At 42.8% G+C, this 16,554-nt stretch overlaps 1 protein-coding gene across 1 annotated transcript; it reads right to left on the bottom strand.

The window, feature by feature from the left end:
- Positions 1-1,476: 1,476 nt before the first annotated feature.
- dhx37 (DEAH (Asp-Glu-Ala-His) box polypeptide 37) lies at positions 1,477-16,474 on the bottom strand. The gene is made up of 27 exons (XM_080766067.1): positions 16,361-16,474; positions 16,035-16,153; positions 14,813-14,982; positions 14,617-14,729; positions 14,139-14,508; positions 13,396-13,544; positions 12,989-13,081; positions 12,767-12,863; positions 12,562-12,675; positions 11,083-11,299; positions 10,668-10,766; positions 8,940-9,010; positions 8,631-8,766; positions 8,449-8,525; positions 7,575-7,807; positions 7,178-7,289; positions 6,977-7,083; positions 6,418-6,606; positions 5,784-5,908; positions 4,723-4,839; positions 4,470-4,642; positions 4,270-4,384; positions 3,039-3,176; positions 2,773-2,867; positions 2,568-2,641; positions 2,331-2,428; positions 1,477-2,062 (listed from the first exon to the last, which is right to left on the bottom strand). Exons 2-27 carry the CDS (start codon positions 16,138-16,140, stop codon positions 1,986-1,988), a joined length of 3,465 nt encoding a protein of 1,154 aa, XP_080622193.1. The 5' UTR covers positions 16,141-16,153; positions 16,361-16,474; the 3' UTR covers positions 1,477-1,985.
- Positions 16,475-16,554: the final 80 nt, after the last annotated feature.

Here is a 16,554-nt window from a genome sequence, read left to right on the forward strand (position 1 = left end):
GTCTAATGCCACCTCACGATTCTTTGATTGCAGAAGATCTTCGTGCAGATTGTTGATATAACTGAATAAACTGTCTATATTGTCAACTGCCTTGCTATAAATTTCCCAGTACCTTAGGTACGTCTGTAAAGTGTTCTCATTTGATTCCACAACATTCATGGACAACTGCTGGACATGATGCTTCAGAAACCCCTTTGTCTGTGTGTATAACTTCTCTGGGTATGCATCACACAAGTCGTAAATGTCATGGATGCTGTCATTCCATGCAACTCTGTCCACATTATCAAGCATCAGAACTGCCTTGATTGTTGTCTGTAGCTTGCTCCATGTTTCATCGAAATCCACTGTCCGTGGTCTCAAGGACATTGTATGCCTATCTTTTACTGGAATATAATTCACTTTGTAGCCTCCGCTATCACTGATGCCGTTTCCTACTTTGTTCCCTCTACTCTCTTACGTACTACTAACAACCTAGGGCAGCACACCTTGCCTTATAGCCTACACACCAACCAGCAGTGACGTATGTTCTCTATACATCACAGGTAAGGAACATCAGAGCAGCATATTGAATATCACACCCCATTTTGGGGGGAAATTACTGAAAGACAATGAAGAGAACAAACACACACACACACACACACACACACACACAGAGATCCTCTTCTATACATCTTGCTACTAAATTCATCTATTACATCTATATCTGCTATCGGGAAGAAACCATCTAACTCCAAAACTCTTTTTACTACTTTTCATTGGTTCAACTAGACCAGTGCCCGGCTGTAGAGCACAGAGTCAGTAACGATGGAAGTTGGAGATCCATGCCCCACCCGGCTATGCAATACCCGTTGTACCTGTGTCAGAGTACCCGTTCCACCCATCTGTCTGTGTCCCAGTTTCAGAATACGGTGCTGGACCCAAAAAATTACTGAATGAAGAAAAAAGTGCAATGTCCGCACACGCTAGGGGCGCAACGTTGTTGTATTTAGGTTGAAACAAAAAAGACGGGGAGCAGAACTATATATCGTGTGCGGACATTCCACTTTTTTCTTCATTGTGTCCCTTTTATGCCCATATATGGAGATTTCTGGAGTTCTGTGTCAGAGGCGCGTCTGAAGCCTGTCCTGGATGGGGTATCCGGACGTAAAAACAAACTCGGTGATGTCAGAACAGGCCAGCTCCATATATGGACTGGAGCTCTTGTCCAGAGCCCAGGCAGAGGCCTTTTGTGGCAGTTCTGGACAACCGCAGGTCCAACCGACTCGACACCGGGTACTGCACTCCCTGTGGTGGTGTGGAAAACGTGTGTCGATTGTGGTCAGTGGGGCGAACGGTTCTCAAGTTACGTGCATTACAGATGTACAGACGTGGTGCATTTGTAGATAGAATTTCTTTTAACCAACACAGACTAGAATTGGAATTGCCACTAGTCTCCTTTGGTTTGGTTTGACCATAATAATTAAATGTACAAGAAAATGCCATTCAAAGAAACCCTTTAATATGAGTCTTATGAAGACCAAATCAGACATACAGGGTTGTAGTATCGTGATAACAAGTTCAGAGCAAATTGACAGCAAATAGTATCATTCAAATTGTTCAATTACATACATTTCAAATACTAAAAACAACTTTTGTGGTATATGTTGAAAAATGGCCACCATTTTTGTAACTTCGCTAACCAATAATTCACTGTTCGATTCTCATTGAAACCAGGAATAATGACTACGGTTAACTTTACAATAAATGTATAAATATAAGGCAATGCTTACAGTGGTCACAGATGACTAAACAGGGATTTAAAAAAAAGAGAAGGAGACTTTTCTGTTAACCATTCACCCTGGGCATGTATAGGTGAAAATAAAGATGCCGTGTGAGTTTGTAGATTGGCTATAGTTAAGCCAATTTAGAGTTACGCTGAAGTCTCTGTAGTGAGTCATTCTTCATTTCCATGTCCTTTGAATATACGTTATTCTCGTCTTACTTCCTCATATAGGAGGCCAACCTTTGGCCACTTCCTGGTGCATGGCTTCAGGTAGCCACTGGCAGTATACAGACAAGAGGACTGAAAGATAGGTTAAGAACACGAGAAAACCACACACACACACACACACACACACACACACACACACACACACACACACACACACACACACACACACACACACACACACACACACACACACACACACACACACACACACACACACACACACACACACACACACACACACACACACACACACACACACACACACACACACACAGTTAGGTGGTGCACAGATTAATCAAAAGCATAAAATAAAGCACTTCAACATAATGCAAATGCTCACATTTGTCGTTTTTCATCCAGGCGGACAGCAGAGTATCTCTACAGTCAACCCTCTCGGAAACCAGGACACCTAGTAAAGCCTCTGTCCTGGGCTGCAGTCTGGGAAAGCAACGTTAACAGCAAATGTAACAACAGCAAGATAATGTATACAGTACCATCCTGTTCATTTAACTGAGTTTTTTGCATTTTGCAATGCATGATTTCTTTAACACGTGTTAAAGTGATACTTGTAACTTACTTTGCCCATGTCTTCAACATGATGGAGGGGCTTGAGAGTAGATGCGCACTATGTTTCTTCATTTTAAGACATACCTGCAAAATGTGATGTATACAGTATAATCACAATTACCATCTCACATCAAAGATTAGGAATATCAGGTTTTGAAAGAGTACAATTACCATCTCACATCAAAGATTAGGAATATCAGGTTTTGAAAGAGTACCTGTCCCTCAAGCAGGAACCTTGCAAACAGCTTGTAGCGTTCCAAGCCATCTGGGTAATCCATCTCCACTGCAGGTAGCTGCCAACTCACACGGTCTACACAGGATAGATTGCAGAGGACACTTTAACAACGTACTGAACGACAACGTACCATGCTACTAAAAAGCCACAGGTCTCTTCAAATAATACTATGCTATAATGTTCAGATGCGTTTAAAAACAACTCACTAAAATGTTGCCTAGTATTAATCCATTCAGTGACACTTACAAAAGGTGCTTGGACGGTGACATTTGACAGCGCCTGTGGAGGAACAGAGCCATGGAGGCGGGGCCTCCTGTGGAGGGCCGAAGTGGCAGTACTGGGGCAGGAGCTGAGGGACCCACTCTGCTTCTATTGCAGACACACCTGAGAGAGACAGCAGGAAACAGGCACAGGCTGGGCAATTAACCGGAAATATATTGAAACAGATATGAACTCATTACCTGCTCAGCTAGGCTATGGTCCGTCAGCCAAAAGGTTACCCCTCGTCCACTGCCATGTTAACTGAAATCTTAAACCCCATTTATCTCAAATTTCTCAGATTGATGTTTTTGATCAAAACAGCGATTTTTAAAGCGCCTCTGCCTTCCGGTTACAAATTAACATGTCGGGTTACTACTACTTAAGCCCGTTTCAGACGGGGAGCGATTGATGCAGTCGTTCTCGTCTGGATCATCGACGTGCCTGAACATGAGGGGCGTGGGCCGCATTCAGTATTTAAGTCCGACGTCATTTTGTAGTGCGGGTCCAAGTGGCACCAGCTCCCGTCCGCATCTCATTGTAAATAGAATATCTAAACGCGTGAATCTTTTTACAATGACGCTATTTTTCAGAAAGGAAGCCATTGAGGGTTGAAATGGGTCTTAATGCTTCCAACTCGAGTAGAATTATTAATGTTTTATACAAGTGTCCATGACAACAAAAATATATGATGTGGAGACAATAAAGACTATTATTATCATTATTAATGAAGGTGTCCATTTGCTCTGCAAAATATTTCGGGGGCATATTTAGAATGTGTGCAGGCTTGAGTATGTTGAATCTAGTTTGCATTAATGAGGATTTAGTTGACACAATAAAATAAAATGGCGATAGTATTCCATGTGGGGCAGACGGCCTGTCACAGCCAGATTTGGGAGAGCAGCGCAGCTTTGTTGTTGCGAGGAAAGCGGTAAAATGAGACTTTCGTGGAGTATAACTCTATGGGGACACAAAAGCGACACAAAAGTAGGACCCGGAAGTATCTCAGGAGGGGGCGCTCACGTCACAGCTAAAATGAAGAATAGCGAGAAAAAAAGCTGGCCACAATCCAGCTCTAGTCGCCCATAAGCGACGATTTCACAGGACCGCGCACACTTGCGTCAACGCCGCTCAACTTCTCTGCACATCCAAAATTTCCCGTCGGAAAAGACCTTTAGTGTGATTTGATTAATGCACCGGCGGTGACGGTGTACGTTACCTCTCATATACATCTTTGTGGTCTCCATGACCTCCTGGTACACCACAAACTCAGGCAGGGTTTTGAACAAAGCTGAGCTGGGGTGAATGAACACTGGCTCGTCCAAAAGAGGTGTCTGAAGAGAGATTTAAGGAAAAAGGTTTAGGAGGGAAATAAACGACAGTTTTCTGAGAAAGATATTGGCCGCCGATGTAACTTGCCTTGTACCCATTCTTCCATTTTGGGTCTAGAATCTCTTCGACCTGTACCCGCCGGGCAAGATGGTCTCCCAGTCCGGCCAGCACAATCTGCCGTAAGCAGACCACCTGGCTCGCTGTGGGCGGAGTCATCTTGGGGTCCACAAAAACTCCCACCTCTGGACATACTGCGTTCACTACGCATAAAATATGAATGCTTATTTGTTGCATGTGTTATATTGGTTATCTCTCTCTGTGTGCATGCGTGCGTGCGTACCTGCATTGGTCAGTTGCCCTCTAAGCCGCCTGATTTCAACCATGGCTTTATACCGTAGGCCATTTTCCTCACAGAACGTAGGTTTGCAGCCAGCAAACTCACATGCGCCAACTGCACCTACAGTTGCAGACATAGATTTAGATATACACATTAACATACTGTATAAACCCTGCCATGACAACACCATAAGTATGCCAACAACCACTAATGGTAAACAAGTATAGGCGCGCATGCACACGGCGTCAGCTAGATTACGCCGTTTACGCTCATATTTTGACCGTACGGACATTAACGACCATTCCTACGTTACGTGTAGAATTAATTTGAACTTGGCCGTGACTTTGGTCGTACATTCCGCTCATTTCCATGTCAGCTCGGAGGGTGACGTACCAGTGATCAAGGCATGCGTATAAGTATTTAGAATGCTTTAGTCTTCATGCTGAATCAATTAATAGTCCCCAAACCTCAAAAAAGATGCATGGTTCACAAACATGACGGACGGTCTATCAGGGACTAGCCTCGGAAACCCAGACGTTTTCATGAGACAGACTGACAGTCACTAGGGCTAAATATATAACAAATATTATTATATTAAACATTATTGAATGGCATCATCGGCTTGAACTTAAATAAATACATTAACTGGAGTTACATTATAAGAGAGAGTAGCTTATACTTTATAACGTTCAGTCAGTTGACATTGCGAGAGACTCGCCTGTCAAAATAAGCTCATGCGTATTCACAAGCACCACGTTCACCGTTGTAAGCTTGGAGATCTGTCCATTTTGCACGCTGTAATATGACGTTTTTCACCCGAGGTAACATATTTCCTGTTGCCTTATATGGCGTGAAATGGCATGGATGTTCTATTATACCAGACGATTCGCTTGGGAAAGAGGCGGAATGAGATACACCCGCAATACGCACAAATGAAGCCATTACGCCACCTTTGGTGAATGGCACGTGAGATTGATCGTACAGAATATACACAATTTACGCACTTAATTTATACCTGGTCGTAAATCTCCTTCCTGAATCTGGCACAGTATGAGTAACCTTACCCAGCATGACCATGAGGTCTCCCAGAAGGAGAGAAGTTCCCTGTCCAGCCCACAGCCTCCTCATCTGGTTCAGGCGAGCTCTACGCTGGGCCAATGTGGAGTTCTCATCCTCAGATCCTGCAGGTCTGAGGAGGGAGGAATTATTTTGATTTGTTTAAACACTATATCCACATTGAAATTATAATGCAGGTCTTCATAATAGTATCACACATATATCAAAGTCAATTCAAATGTGTGAGAAGTGCAATTCAAGTTATCAAACAATTCATTCTTAGTAGATCTAAAACCTTAGCATTCCCCGCCCTCAGCAATGATTTAAATCATTTTTGAGCATAGAGAGGAAGTAAGTAATGTAGAAAAATCTGCATTTACCACAGTGCATATCAGCATTTAAACAATTTAAACCCGGTGGCGGTTTTGTGCATTCATTTTAGATACACTGACTGTTACAACTAGCTACAACTTATACAGTTATGCAGTTATACAGCATCTCAGAGTGTAGGTCTCTGCCAGGCGAGGTTGCTTACCCAGGGCCCGTAAACTGTTTTCAAAATTCTTTGAAAGTATAAAATAGGGATTAAATGTTGAAATATAAATTAGTCATATGAATTTTCGTAAAGACTATGCAGCCCACCTGTCAAGGTCTTCAAAGAGCTCCCTGACAGTCATGGCTGCTACCACAGCAATAACGTAGGGCAGGCAATCCTGTTGCTTCCCTAGTGCTAGCATCTTGGCATAGCGCGGTGACACAGGGAACGAAGCCATTGCCCTGCCCAGGGGAGTGATGGGACAGCTCAGCCTCGCTCGCTCCATATCTTTCACGCTGTAAATAAAGAGCGGTCAGGCTTAGGTCAGTCAGTCTATGGATCGATTATCTCCTCACAAAAGAGTAAACGAAAACATTGTCATAATTGAAATTTGAATGTATTTAGTAAATAGGCCAATTGAGCCAGGGGAAGGAGAAATGGGCAAGGAAGAGGGTGAAAGATAAGAGACAGCGAGAGATCAGTGTGAGGCAAAGAGTGACAGTATGAGACAGTGTAACATTTAGGATGAATTAGCCTTAGTTGCGTGCCAGGCAGCAAAAATAGCTGATCTACAAGATCACAATGTGACGCACTGCAATGTATTGTGAGCTTGTAGATATGCTATTTTTGGCGTGCAACTCAGTATAACTAAGAGAGTTACTGTACCTCCCAGAGCGAGGCGGTTCTGTAAGAGCTCCCAGAGAGATGAGTAATTGCTCTGCTGCGACCAAGGCCTCTGCTGAGGGAGGCGTGGGGAAGGGGAAATTCACCACCTAAAATGTAGATACAGTATTAACACACTTTATGAAATGAGGATATCTTTCAGAAAGATATGCATGTTCAGGTCTGGGTGGGGGCTTTACTGACTTTGTCTATATTCAAGTCCTTCATCTGCAACACCAAGTCCTCCACTGGTCTGCGAGTTATCTCCGCTTCTGAGAACGGACTGAAGTCCCCAAACACTGCAGACGAGTATAACCTATTGAAGCAGTATAGGAATTATTAATACAACTCTAGTTTAGAAAGTAATAAATCCCAATACCTGAAGGTGAGAATGACGACTTACATTATATTGAGATTTAAAATTGTAGCGAGTAGCGAGGTGTCCAATTTTAATGCAGTGCAGAAAAAAACAACTCAACTAAGGTACAAATTCTCGCAAAGTAATTGTACTTGGTTACTTCACACTACTGCTGGGGAGATTTGAGTTACCCTGGTACTTCCCGTCCTCAAACTAGTGGCTAAAGTGTGTGTACTTTCGGACCTGTAGCAGTGCCCCGGTTCCGTTCGTCCAGCTCTGCCGGCTCTCTGGTCGGCTGAGGCCTGCGAGGTCCAGGAGATCTTGAAAGAGGACACCCCAGTCACGCGGTCGTAGTAGCGCTTCTTCACACGACCACAGTCGACCACATACTTGACCCCGGGAATTGTCAGCGAGGTCTCTGCCACATTGGTAGCCACCACGCAGAGTCGAGTGCCTGGCGGCGGGGGCCTGAACACCTATAGAAAAGAACCAGACAAAACACACACACAAAACATTGGATCCATGACGCAGATCATGATCACAACCGCTATTGGCTTGTTTTTGTGCTGAGAAGAGAGCAGGGATATAGCATGGACATACCTTCGACTTAGTACATTCAGACAACATTGACATACTGTACGTGATGTCACGGAATTCCAAATTGAAACTTGTTTAGTGTGAATATAATTTTTTTGATCAAAGTTTCTTTATTAATTTCACATATGAAAATAGCATACAACATTTTTTCAAACTTTTTTTTTCTTTTTCCCTCTCCTCCCCCAGAGTTCCCGCTCTGAAAGAGCCACAACCCCAGTATCTTCTTATGAAATAAAAGGCACATACAAATATACATAATAGACATAATAGAAGACATTAATCAAATATTGGACACAGTATGCAAATAACAAATATAACAAATAATAATAATAATAATTTAAAAAAAAGATGCCAACTGAATGTTTGGTGAATAGCTGTGTACTATTCACCACTGTACACCGCACTGTGATTTCTGTGCCTTCGTTCACAAACATGCACACCTAGCAACAAACTCAAGTTCTTGAGAAACTTGTCTTAACCATGACAGTATTCATATCAGACACCGTTTCAATAATCTCACCTTAGCCTGCTGCTCCGGGGCCAACAGAGAGTAAAGTGGGAGGACATAGAGAGGAATGGACGGGTCCGCTTTCTCCTCTGCAAAACATCATCATCATTATCATCATCATCATCACCATCATTAACATGCAGTCATCTAAAACTGGTCATCTTGGATCTGGGCAAATCAGCTGTCTGACTTACTCGTGTCGTCGGGATCGTCTCCCATGTCCAGGTCGGAGCACTCGTCGTACTCGTCTGCTATCCCGGCCTGTCTGTCCTCGTCCCCTTCGTCCACCGGTAAGGCGGAGTAGTTGTCCAGGTCAATACGGGGCAGAGACTGGAGAGACAGTACAGAAAATACACTAAGAAATACCTCACACATAAACACTCATAGATACATCATGTTGATTTCATACTGTGGAAAATAGATTTGTCTTTTAGCAAAAGAGGGTATATAATGGAGAGTGTTTAGAATTAAATGACTGTAGTTCTTAGGGGTCTTTGACGTACAACTGTCTTTTTTCGTTTGGACTTCTTAGACTTCCTCATCTCGTCTGAGGTGATTCCCTCCTCTTCTTCACCTGGTAGGAAACAGACAAAAGTGAAATACAAGCAAGTGGAATGACAGTGAGTGAGGGACTGACAGAATTGTGTGAATTGTGCGAATAAGGCTATGTTGTTGCAACTCATTGCAACTCAATGAGTTGCATTGGTGTGGTTTACCATGACATTTTTTTGTCCGACCCGACCCTTTGGTGTGGTTTGGGCTTAAGAGAGAGTGTCTCTGAGAGAGAGAGACAGAGAGAGAGACACAGAGACTATGAGATAGACAGAGAGAGAGACACACAGAGACAGAGAGAGAGAGAGAGAGAGAGAGAGAGAGAGAGAGAGACACACAGAAACTGAGGCGCCGTACAGTGTACACCAGGGATATTCAATTGGCGGCCCGCGGGCCACGCCTCCTTGTGGCCCCTGGAAGAATTTTGAAAAAAAAAAAGAAAAAAAAAAAAATCTTTTTTTTTTTTTTTTTTTTGAGAATAATAAGAGTTACAGGTATGGTGTGTGCGATATTAAATGTGAGATTACCATAATGACGGTAATCATTAAAGGACCACTTTTCAACCTATCTTCATATAATAGGTCCTCACTAATAATCATGATAAAATGACACGTTTTTTTCTACTCTGTCTGTGTCACATAGGAGGGCTGTGGGCAGTTCAGAAACCCACCCAACAGTGACATCAATGGAGAATCCAAGCTAATAGAAACTGCAGGCTTTCTTGTCCTGAAAAGTTGCGAAAATGGAAGCCATCATTCTCACAATAATAAACCCTGTTAGGGTCCATTTGGTTCCATTTGTACACTCTCAGAGTTACAGACCCATAAGGGTCCATTTGATTCCAAACCATTTCCCTGGGGACCCCCTGGAACTGCCTCAAGGACCCTGGGGGTCCCCGGACCCCGAACCCCACTTTGGAATCACTGCTCTATGTAATGTTTGTGTGTGTGTGTGTGTGTGTGTGTGTGTGTGTGTGTGTGTGTGTGTGTGTGTGTGTGTGTGTGTGTCCGTCCAGCTGATGGTCGTTAATGTCAAAGCAATGCTGTTTATGCACTGTCAAATAGGTCTAGGCCTACATCTATTCTAAGGTGGCATATACCTGTATAGACATATTACCCTGCTCATTACTGTGCGGAAATATACATAAATCTTCGTGTTTGAGCACAAAAAGCATTTTGAGAACCCACAAATTTCCGCGCTTCGCGCGCACACAGTGCGGCCCCCCACACACAATCATTCTACAGTTGTGGCCCCCGGCCTAATCTAATTGAATACCCCTGGTGTACACACTCGCTCTCTGTTCCGGGGGAGGGGGGGGGGGCAGAGCAGCTCACAATTAATTTTCAATGGGAGTCACTGGGTTTCACAGACCAGCTCTGCTCCATGGCTGTGTTCTGCCCTCCCCCCCCCCCCCCCCCCCCCCCATGGAGCAGAGCTGCTCTGTGAAACCCAGTGACTCCCATTGAAAATGAATTGCGAGCTGCTCTGCCCCCCCCCTCTCCCCCCGGAACAGAGAGAGCGATTTTGTTTCAATAGTGTGTACGGCGCCTGAGAGAGAGAGACAGAGAGAGCGACTCAGAGAGGGACTGAGAGTGTGAGTGTGAGTGTGAGTGTGAGTGTGTGTGTGTGTGTGTGTGTGTGTGTGTGTGAGAGAGGGTGTGTGTGTGTGTGGTCCTCACCCGTGGCTGTGTTCCCCTTCCTGTAGGGAAAAGCTTGCCTCAGTCTTCGACACACAGTGTGAACCTCCGCCTGGCCAGTCAGAAACACCAGGATGCCACCTTAAGAACATACAAGTGCATGCTTCAGCAATAAAGAGAAAATTGAAACTATAAACTTTATACTGTAATGTAAAGTAACCCAAAACTATTATGTGAAAAGGATAACATACATATTGTGATACAGTATGTCAGCTAAATATGGTTACCAATACCATGGTTGCAAAATCCCCAGGGGTCTATACGCACCAAATCTCTTACTTACCAAAAATAACTGATCTACAAGCTTGTAAATAGGGACACTAGGATTCGTGTATTCAAACTTAATTTGGGCCTGACACTTTTGTTTCTGAATGTCTACGAGACTCTGCATGTGTACCTGGTGGCAGCATGCGGTGGATTTTGCAGATCTTGTGGAAGACCTCTCCGGTGTAGTCCTCTAGCGGTGTGCGTTTGTTAAAGTGGATGCTGACAGGGAACTGGCGGGCCTCAACTTTGATGATGGGCGGAGGAATCTTAAACAGCTTCCCGTTTTCCGTGAAATCTTCCACACGCAGGGTGGCCGACATGACCAACAGCTTCATGGGCATACCTCTCTGTATGGCACATGACAAGGAACCGTATATCAAAGGGTAACCCGTAGATTTTGAACTCAAACTTGATATCACCCTCTCTTGGGGAGCATTATTATTAGGAATATGCCATGTGGCTCCAGTTTGATTGTTATTTTCTAATCATCTTCGATGGGCTTTAAAAATAGATGAAGAGAAATGTGGGATATTACTAGGGATGTCCTGATACACTTCTTTCGTTCCCGATCCGATCCCAATACCACAATGGTATTGGTTAGCCGATACCGATAGTGAATACCGATACCAGAGTGCTTAAAAATCATCAACAACAAAAGCAATCCGTTTGCTTCAAAAGGTAACAAGTTGCTACACATTGAACAGTTACCTTACCAATACAAGTTGCTACACATTGAACAGTTACCTTACCAATACAAGTTGCTACACATTGAACAGTTACCTAACCAATACTTAGTGCAGCAATAAAGTGTAAAATACTGTCACGCAGCACAATTAAAGTATCTGTACAGCAGTGGTTCTAAAACCTTTTTAAACCAAGTACCACCTCAGAAAATATGTGTCTCTCCACCACCATTATAACTTAATGTTAATATTACATGAACAGTGAGTTAACAAAGGGGTAGTGTGGTAGGGTAGTGGTTAAAGCGATTGTTCTATAATGGCAATGTGTCACAGGTTCAATCCCCACATCAACTAGTGTGAAACAATCCTGTCCTGTCAGAGAGGAACCACGATGAGCGACGATACTTATTATAAGTCACTCTAGATCATAGTGTCACCTAAATGACTAGAAGTATTTATGTGAAAAGTTACCTTAAGGCTGAGTAGAAGACATATATACTCTGTAGAGCCAGGCAGATTTACGGTATATACTGTAGGTCTGGCCAATATATCAGCCATTTGATGTTTTGATCAGTATCGGCAGTTATTCTCTTCATTTTAACCTTGTTCAACCTGGAGTCACTATTTTGGGTATGTCAATAGGCAAACATTTAAAGACATTTTAATAGGGATTAAGTGAAAATGGTTTTTTTATCCATCAAAATGAGTTTTTGTTTAAATGTATTTGTTTGCTTACAAGTTAAATGTTCTCCAATAGAAACAAATTTTACATAGTCGCACAAAATATTGGTCAAAACATCAGTAATCAATGGTTTACTCTACTCTCACGAATCAGTCTATACGTCACACCATTTGATTTAAAATAAAGACTTAATGATCTAAAGCTCAATAACAACTTGTCACATCCAATATATATATTTGCTTGCCTTATTCCTGAGCGGGACGATACGAGACAGCAGGCCAATGAGGATGTCAGTGTACACACTCCTTTCGTGTGCTTCATCTATTATTATCACACTGTACTTCTGGAGCAGGAAATCCTACGGGACAAGACAATGTGACTGCATTATGTAGACACAAAGAAACAGAAATCATGTATGTGTAGACAGCAAGGGAAAATGAGTGAGCTACCTTCTGAATCTCCTTCAGTAGGACACCATCAGTCATGAATTTGATCTTGGTGTCACTGGTCACGTTCCCCTCATATCGAATCTGGTATGACACCACCCTGAAGGATAGAGATACCCCAGTGTGATAATACAATAAATAGTCTGGCTCAATATGACTACTTTGTTTCTCAAAGCATGTGTCTGAAGAAATGTGGTTATTGAAAATATACAGTGATTTTCCTACTGTGTGGGCAGGTTCATCTCTTTAGCCACTCGGTGGGACATGCTGACAGCTGCCACTCTCCGTGGCTCTGTGACACCTATAATCCCACTGCCACTGGGGGTAGGGAGAGAGGGAGGAAGGAAGAGACAGAGCACATGAATGAACTCAACCTGCAAGCTTTATGGAGGGAAAACAAACATAGTAACATTTTATACCCAATAACCAACAACCTACCATATGTGCACAATGCCCTGATCAGCGACGTGTCCCTGGTCCAGTCCCGTGAGGAAGGACCTATTGCTGAATGTCACCCTTACTCTCTGCATTTCCTATCTTCACTATTGCAGGCTTAAAAAAAACACCAGCCCAGCCTACCCCCGCCCCCCTCCCCAGAAAAACATGGACATTATTTTATTTTGTTATTTTACCTGGAGTAACCAGCCTCGTACAGGAACTGGGGAACCTGGGTGGTCTTTCCACTTCCTGTCTCTCCACAGAGGATGACACATGGGTTCTCCCTGATTGCCTCCATGATAACCTGCTCTTCTCCGAGCACGGGCAGCTTCAAACGTGCTTCCTACAACACATGCATATGTACAGAGGGAAACACAGGACCCTGAGCGTTAATGGAACTATGAGAGCAGAGCTACACCGATAAAAGTATCAGCCTTTTTGCCGATATTGGTCTGGTCAATAATGCAGTGTCGTTTTCAAAAATAGCAGATCTAAAAGCTCAGCTAAGTGATATCTTACTTGTTTTCATTGTTGTTTTTGTTTCATTTTAAATTAAATGTTCTCAAATAGAATATTGAATCAAATCTTAGTCTTTCAAATTGAATATAATTGATTTAGTACTTTTCACGAAATATTGGCAAAAACACACACACATGCAGATTAAAAATCACACTTAAAGTGAGGGGCACTCTTATCATCAATTCATCATACATCATCCTACATCACATTCCGTGCTCAGCCAATCAAATCATCACAAAAGTAATTCCAGCCAATCACTTTTGGTGTCTTCACTTTTATCTTCAATATGTACTTTGCTCAGGCAATCAATTCATCGCTATTGGGTGATCAGCCAATCACAAGCCAATGTTTGTGTTTGTTCACACAAACCCGGAAAGCTGGGCATAGGAGAGCACCCGTCAATAAAAAGAAAGCACACCTGTATTTCTGGCAGTCTATCAACTGGAATGAACACTGCAGGCTGGCATGGCATTTTGCTGGGGACTTGTTGGTCAGAAACCTCCTTCTTCTCCTCCTTCTGCCAATCGTTTACCACCACCTGTTGCTCTTCCAACCCATCCTGCTTGTCCTTTATCTCCTGACAAGAGGAAAGCGCTTCCTTAGATTCACAGGCCTCAGTAGAATCATTTACTCCGTCAACGTCGTCATCATCATCAGAGGATGTGTCCAGGTCACTACTCTCTTCTCCCTTCTGTTCTTCTTCATCCTCTTCTTCCCATTTTCTTTTCCTGTTAACTCCACTCAGGCTGCTGATCTTTGTCCCAGACTCTCCGTCTTCATCAGGTTTCCTAGCAATAAACAAATTGTGAGAATTGCTGATACACAAACACACTCACTGATCATCGTTTCGATCATCAGCCTTCACGTTAGGCGTGTGTGTGCATGTGAAAACCTACGATTTACTCTGGTACAGCTTGTCTCCCGTGCCCAGTTTAGAAGTGGTGTAGAGCAACTTCAGTTCAGACTCTGGAAGCTGTACCTCAGCCAGCTTAGTCAATATATCTGCTCTCTGAAGTGGACAGAGAAGATTACGTTAGTGTGCTTTTGTACATCTTATTAGCTCAGTGAGTTGTATCAGCGAGTGCAACTTACATGAGATTTCTTCTCCTTGACCTCAAGGACCTTCTGCAGCTGTTTTTTCTGCTTATTGGTGAGAGGTCGTTTCCTTGAGAGAGGTGTCTCTACACCTTTGGTCTTTTTGGCTTTGGTGGCCGGGAGAACCAGGACATTGCTGGCATCCACACCTTTAAGTTGGTTTCCATCTGTTGAGGGGAACACGTACAGGTACTATGTTCAGACTGACAGCCCAAATTAGAATTTTGACAAATTAGATTTATTTTTAACCTCATGGAAAACTGATTTATACTAATCGGATTTGAACCACATTCCAAGCCTAGGTGGTATTAAATGCCATTCACATTTTTATTTCTGTTCAGTTTTTGTTTGAGCCAAATATTTTGTGTAGCTTCTGTGTGGGAAGTGAATGCGATATTGTTTATTTATGTTTTTGGTGTCTTATAATCCCAAACTGTGGTGCGTGCATCCCTTGTGGTGCATGGGCGCCTTCTAGGGGGTGCGCAACATGAAAAGGCTAATGGTGCTGCTATGGTTTTATTTTAAATATATTAACATATTATGCCAATATATGACAAGTATTATGCAGAGTATAGCCTATATGCTGCATATATATGCCATATTCAGGTTCATATGTGCATATATGTGGATAAATAGGATATATATGTCTTTATATAGCTTATGCAAATTATAGTTCCCTGTGGGGCGGTGCGTCAGCTAGGTCAGGAGGTAACAGGCATGGCCAAAAAGGTTTGGGAACCGCTGCCGTAAGGGATGGTTCTTAACGACAAGACCAAAAGAAATAAAGATTCATTCATTCATTCACATCTGATTTCTAATGATGTTGCTCAATCATTCGGAACACTTGAACGCTGAAGTCTGATTTATATACTTCATTGTACAATGGTGTTGACAAAGTATAAGTTAAGCATTACCACAGAAACCAATGCAAATAAGTTGACAATGTCTGAATACACAAATCCAATCTGGTGTATGGACAGCAGTCCTAAAGATTGTATTTGAAACACATCCGTAAACTCAGAAGCAGTGTTTCCAATACCCCCGAAAGACGAGTACATTTTACTTTATAGTCACTTCACTGTCATGGGGACAATTGTAAGGACCCCCCACGCACACGCACCATTGGAGATAGGCATAAAAAAAAGCATACATAAAAAAATGACAGGTAGGTATATATCTTGTTCTTTAACTCGCTTCCCCACATTCTCCTCTCATTTACCTTCTAATTCGACCACCACGTCTGTCTTCACAGCTTCTATCGGTTGAGTGTCTCCCTGTCTTTGCAGTCTCCCTTTCCAGTTGTGATTCTTCCTCAGTCTCCCCATCTCCTCCAGAAGGCTGTGAAATAATCAGCGGAATTGTACCGGTATGTGCTTTTAGTCTAAGCCATATTGTGGATTACTAATAATAACACAATAAAAACATAATGACGATAGCAAGTCTTGCTCGTCATTATTATTATTCTTTATGTAGTTTAGATGTCATTTTCAATACATAAAATAAGCAATCACGCTGTGCTGACAGAATAGGGTAATCGCTACTAACCTTTATAGTTTGATTTTCCAAATAAGTGTATTATCTTCGGATGTGTTGTAACATTTTACAGTTGAAATGTTCGCACATTGGCAAATCTCACGTGTAAACAAAATCTGTTCTGTTGGTCCGGGACGTCAAAAAGCCCGTGTTCAACACGTTCTGTCGACGAAAGGTTCCGGCATTTGAATAGAAGAAATATCCTA

The sequence above is a fragment of the Protomyctophum bolini genome (assembly GCF_963924005.1).
Source record: "Protomyctophum bolini genome assembly, chromosome: 6".
In the NCBI taxonomy this organism is placed as follows: Eukaryota; Metazoa; Chordata; class Actinopteri; order Myctophiformes; family Myctophidae; genus Protomyctophum; species Protomyctophum bolini.

What these genes read in the sequence shown, in the direction of transcription:
- dhx37 (XM_080766067.1), bottom strand. Translation starts at nt 16,140, where the DNA reads ATGGGGAGACTGAGGAAGAATCACAACTGGAAAGGGAGACTGCAAAGA. An exon ending in TACGAGGCTGGTTACTCCAG is followed by an intron (nt 13,082 to 13,395) that starts GTAAAATAACAA and finishes CCCTACCCCCAG; the next exon opens with TGGCAGTGGGATTATAGGTG. An exon ending in AGGGCAACTGACCAATGCAG is followed by an intron (nt 4,643 to 4,722) that starts GTACGCACGCAC and finishes TTTTATGCGTAG; the next exon opens with TGAACGCAGTATGTCCAGAG.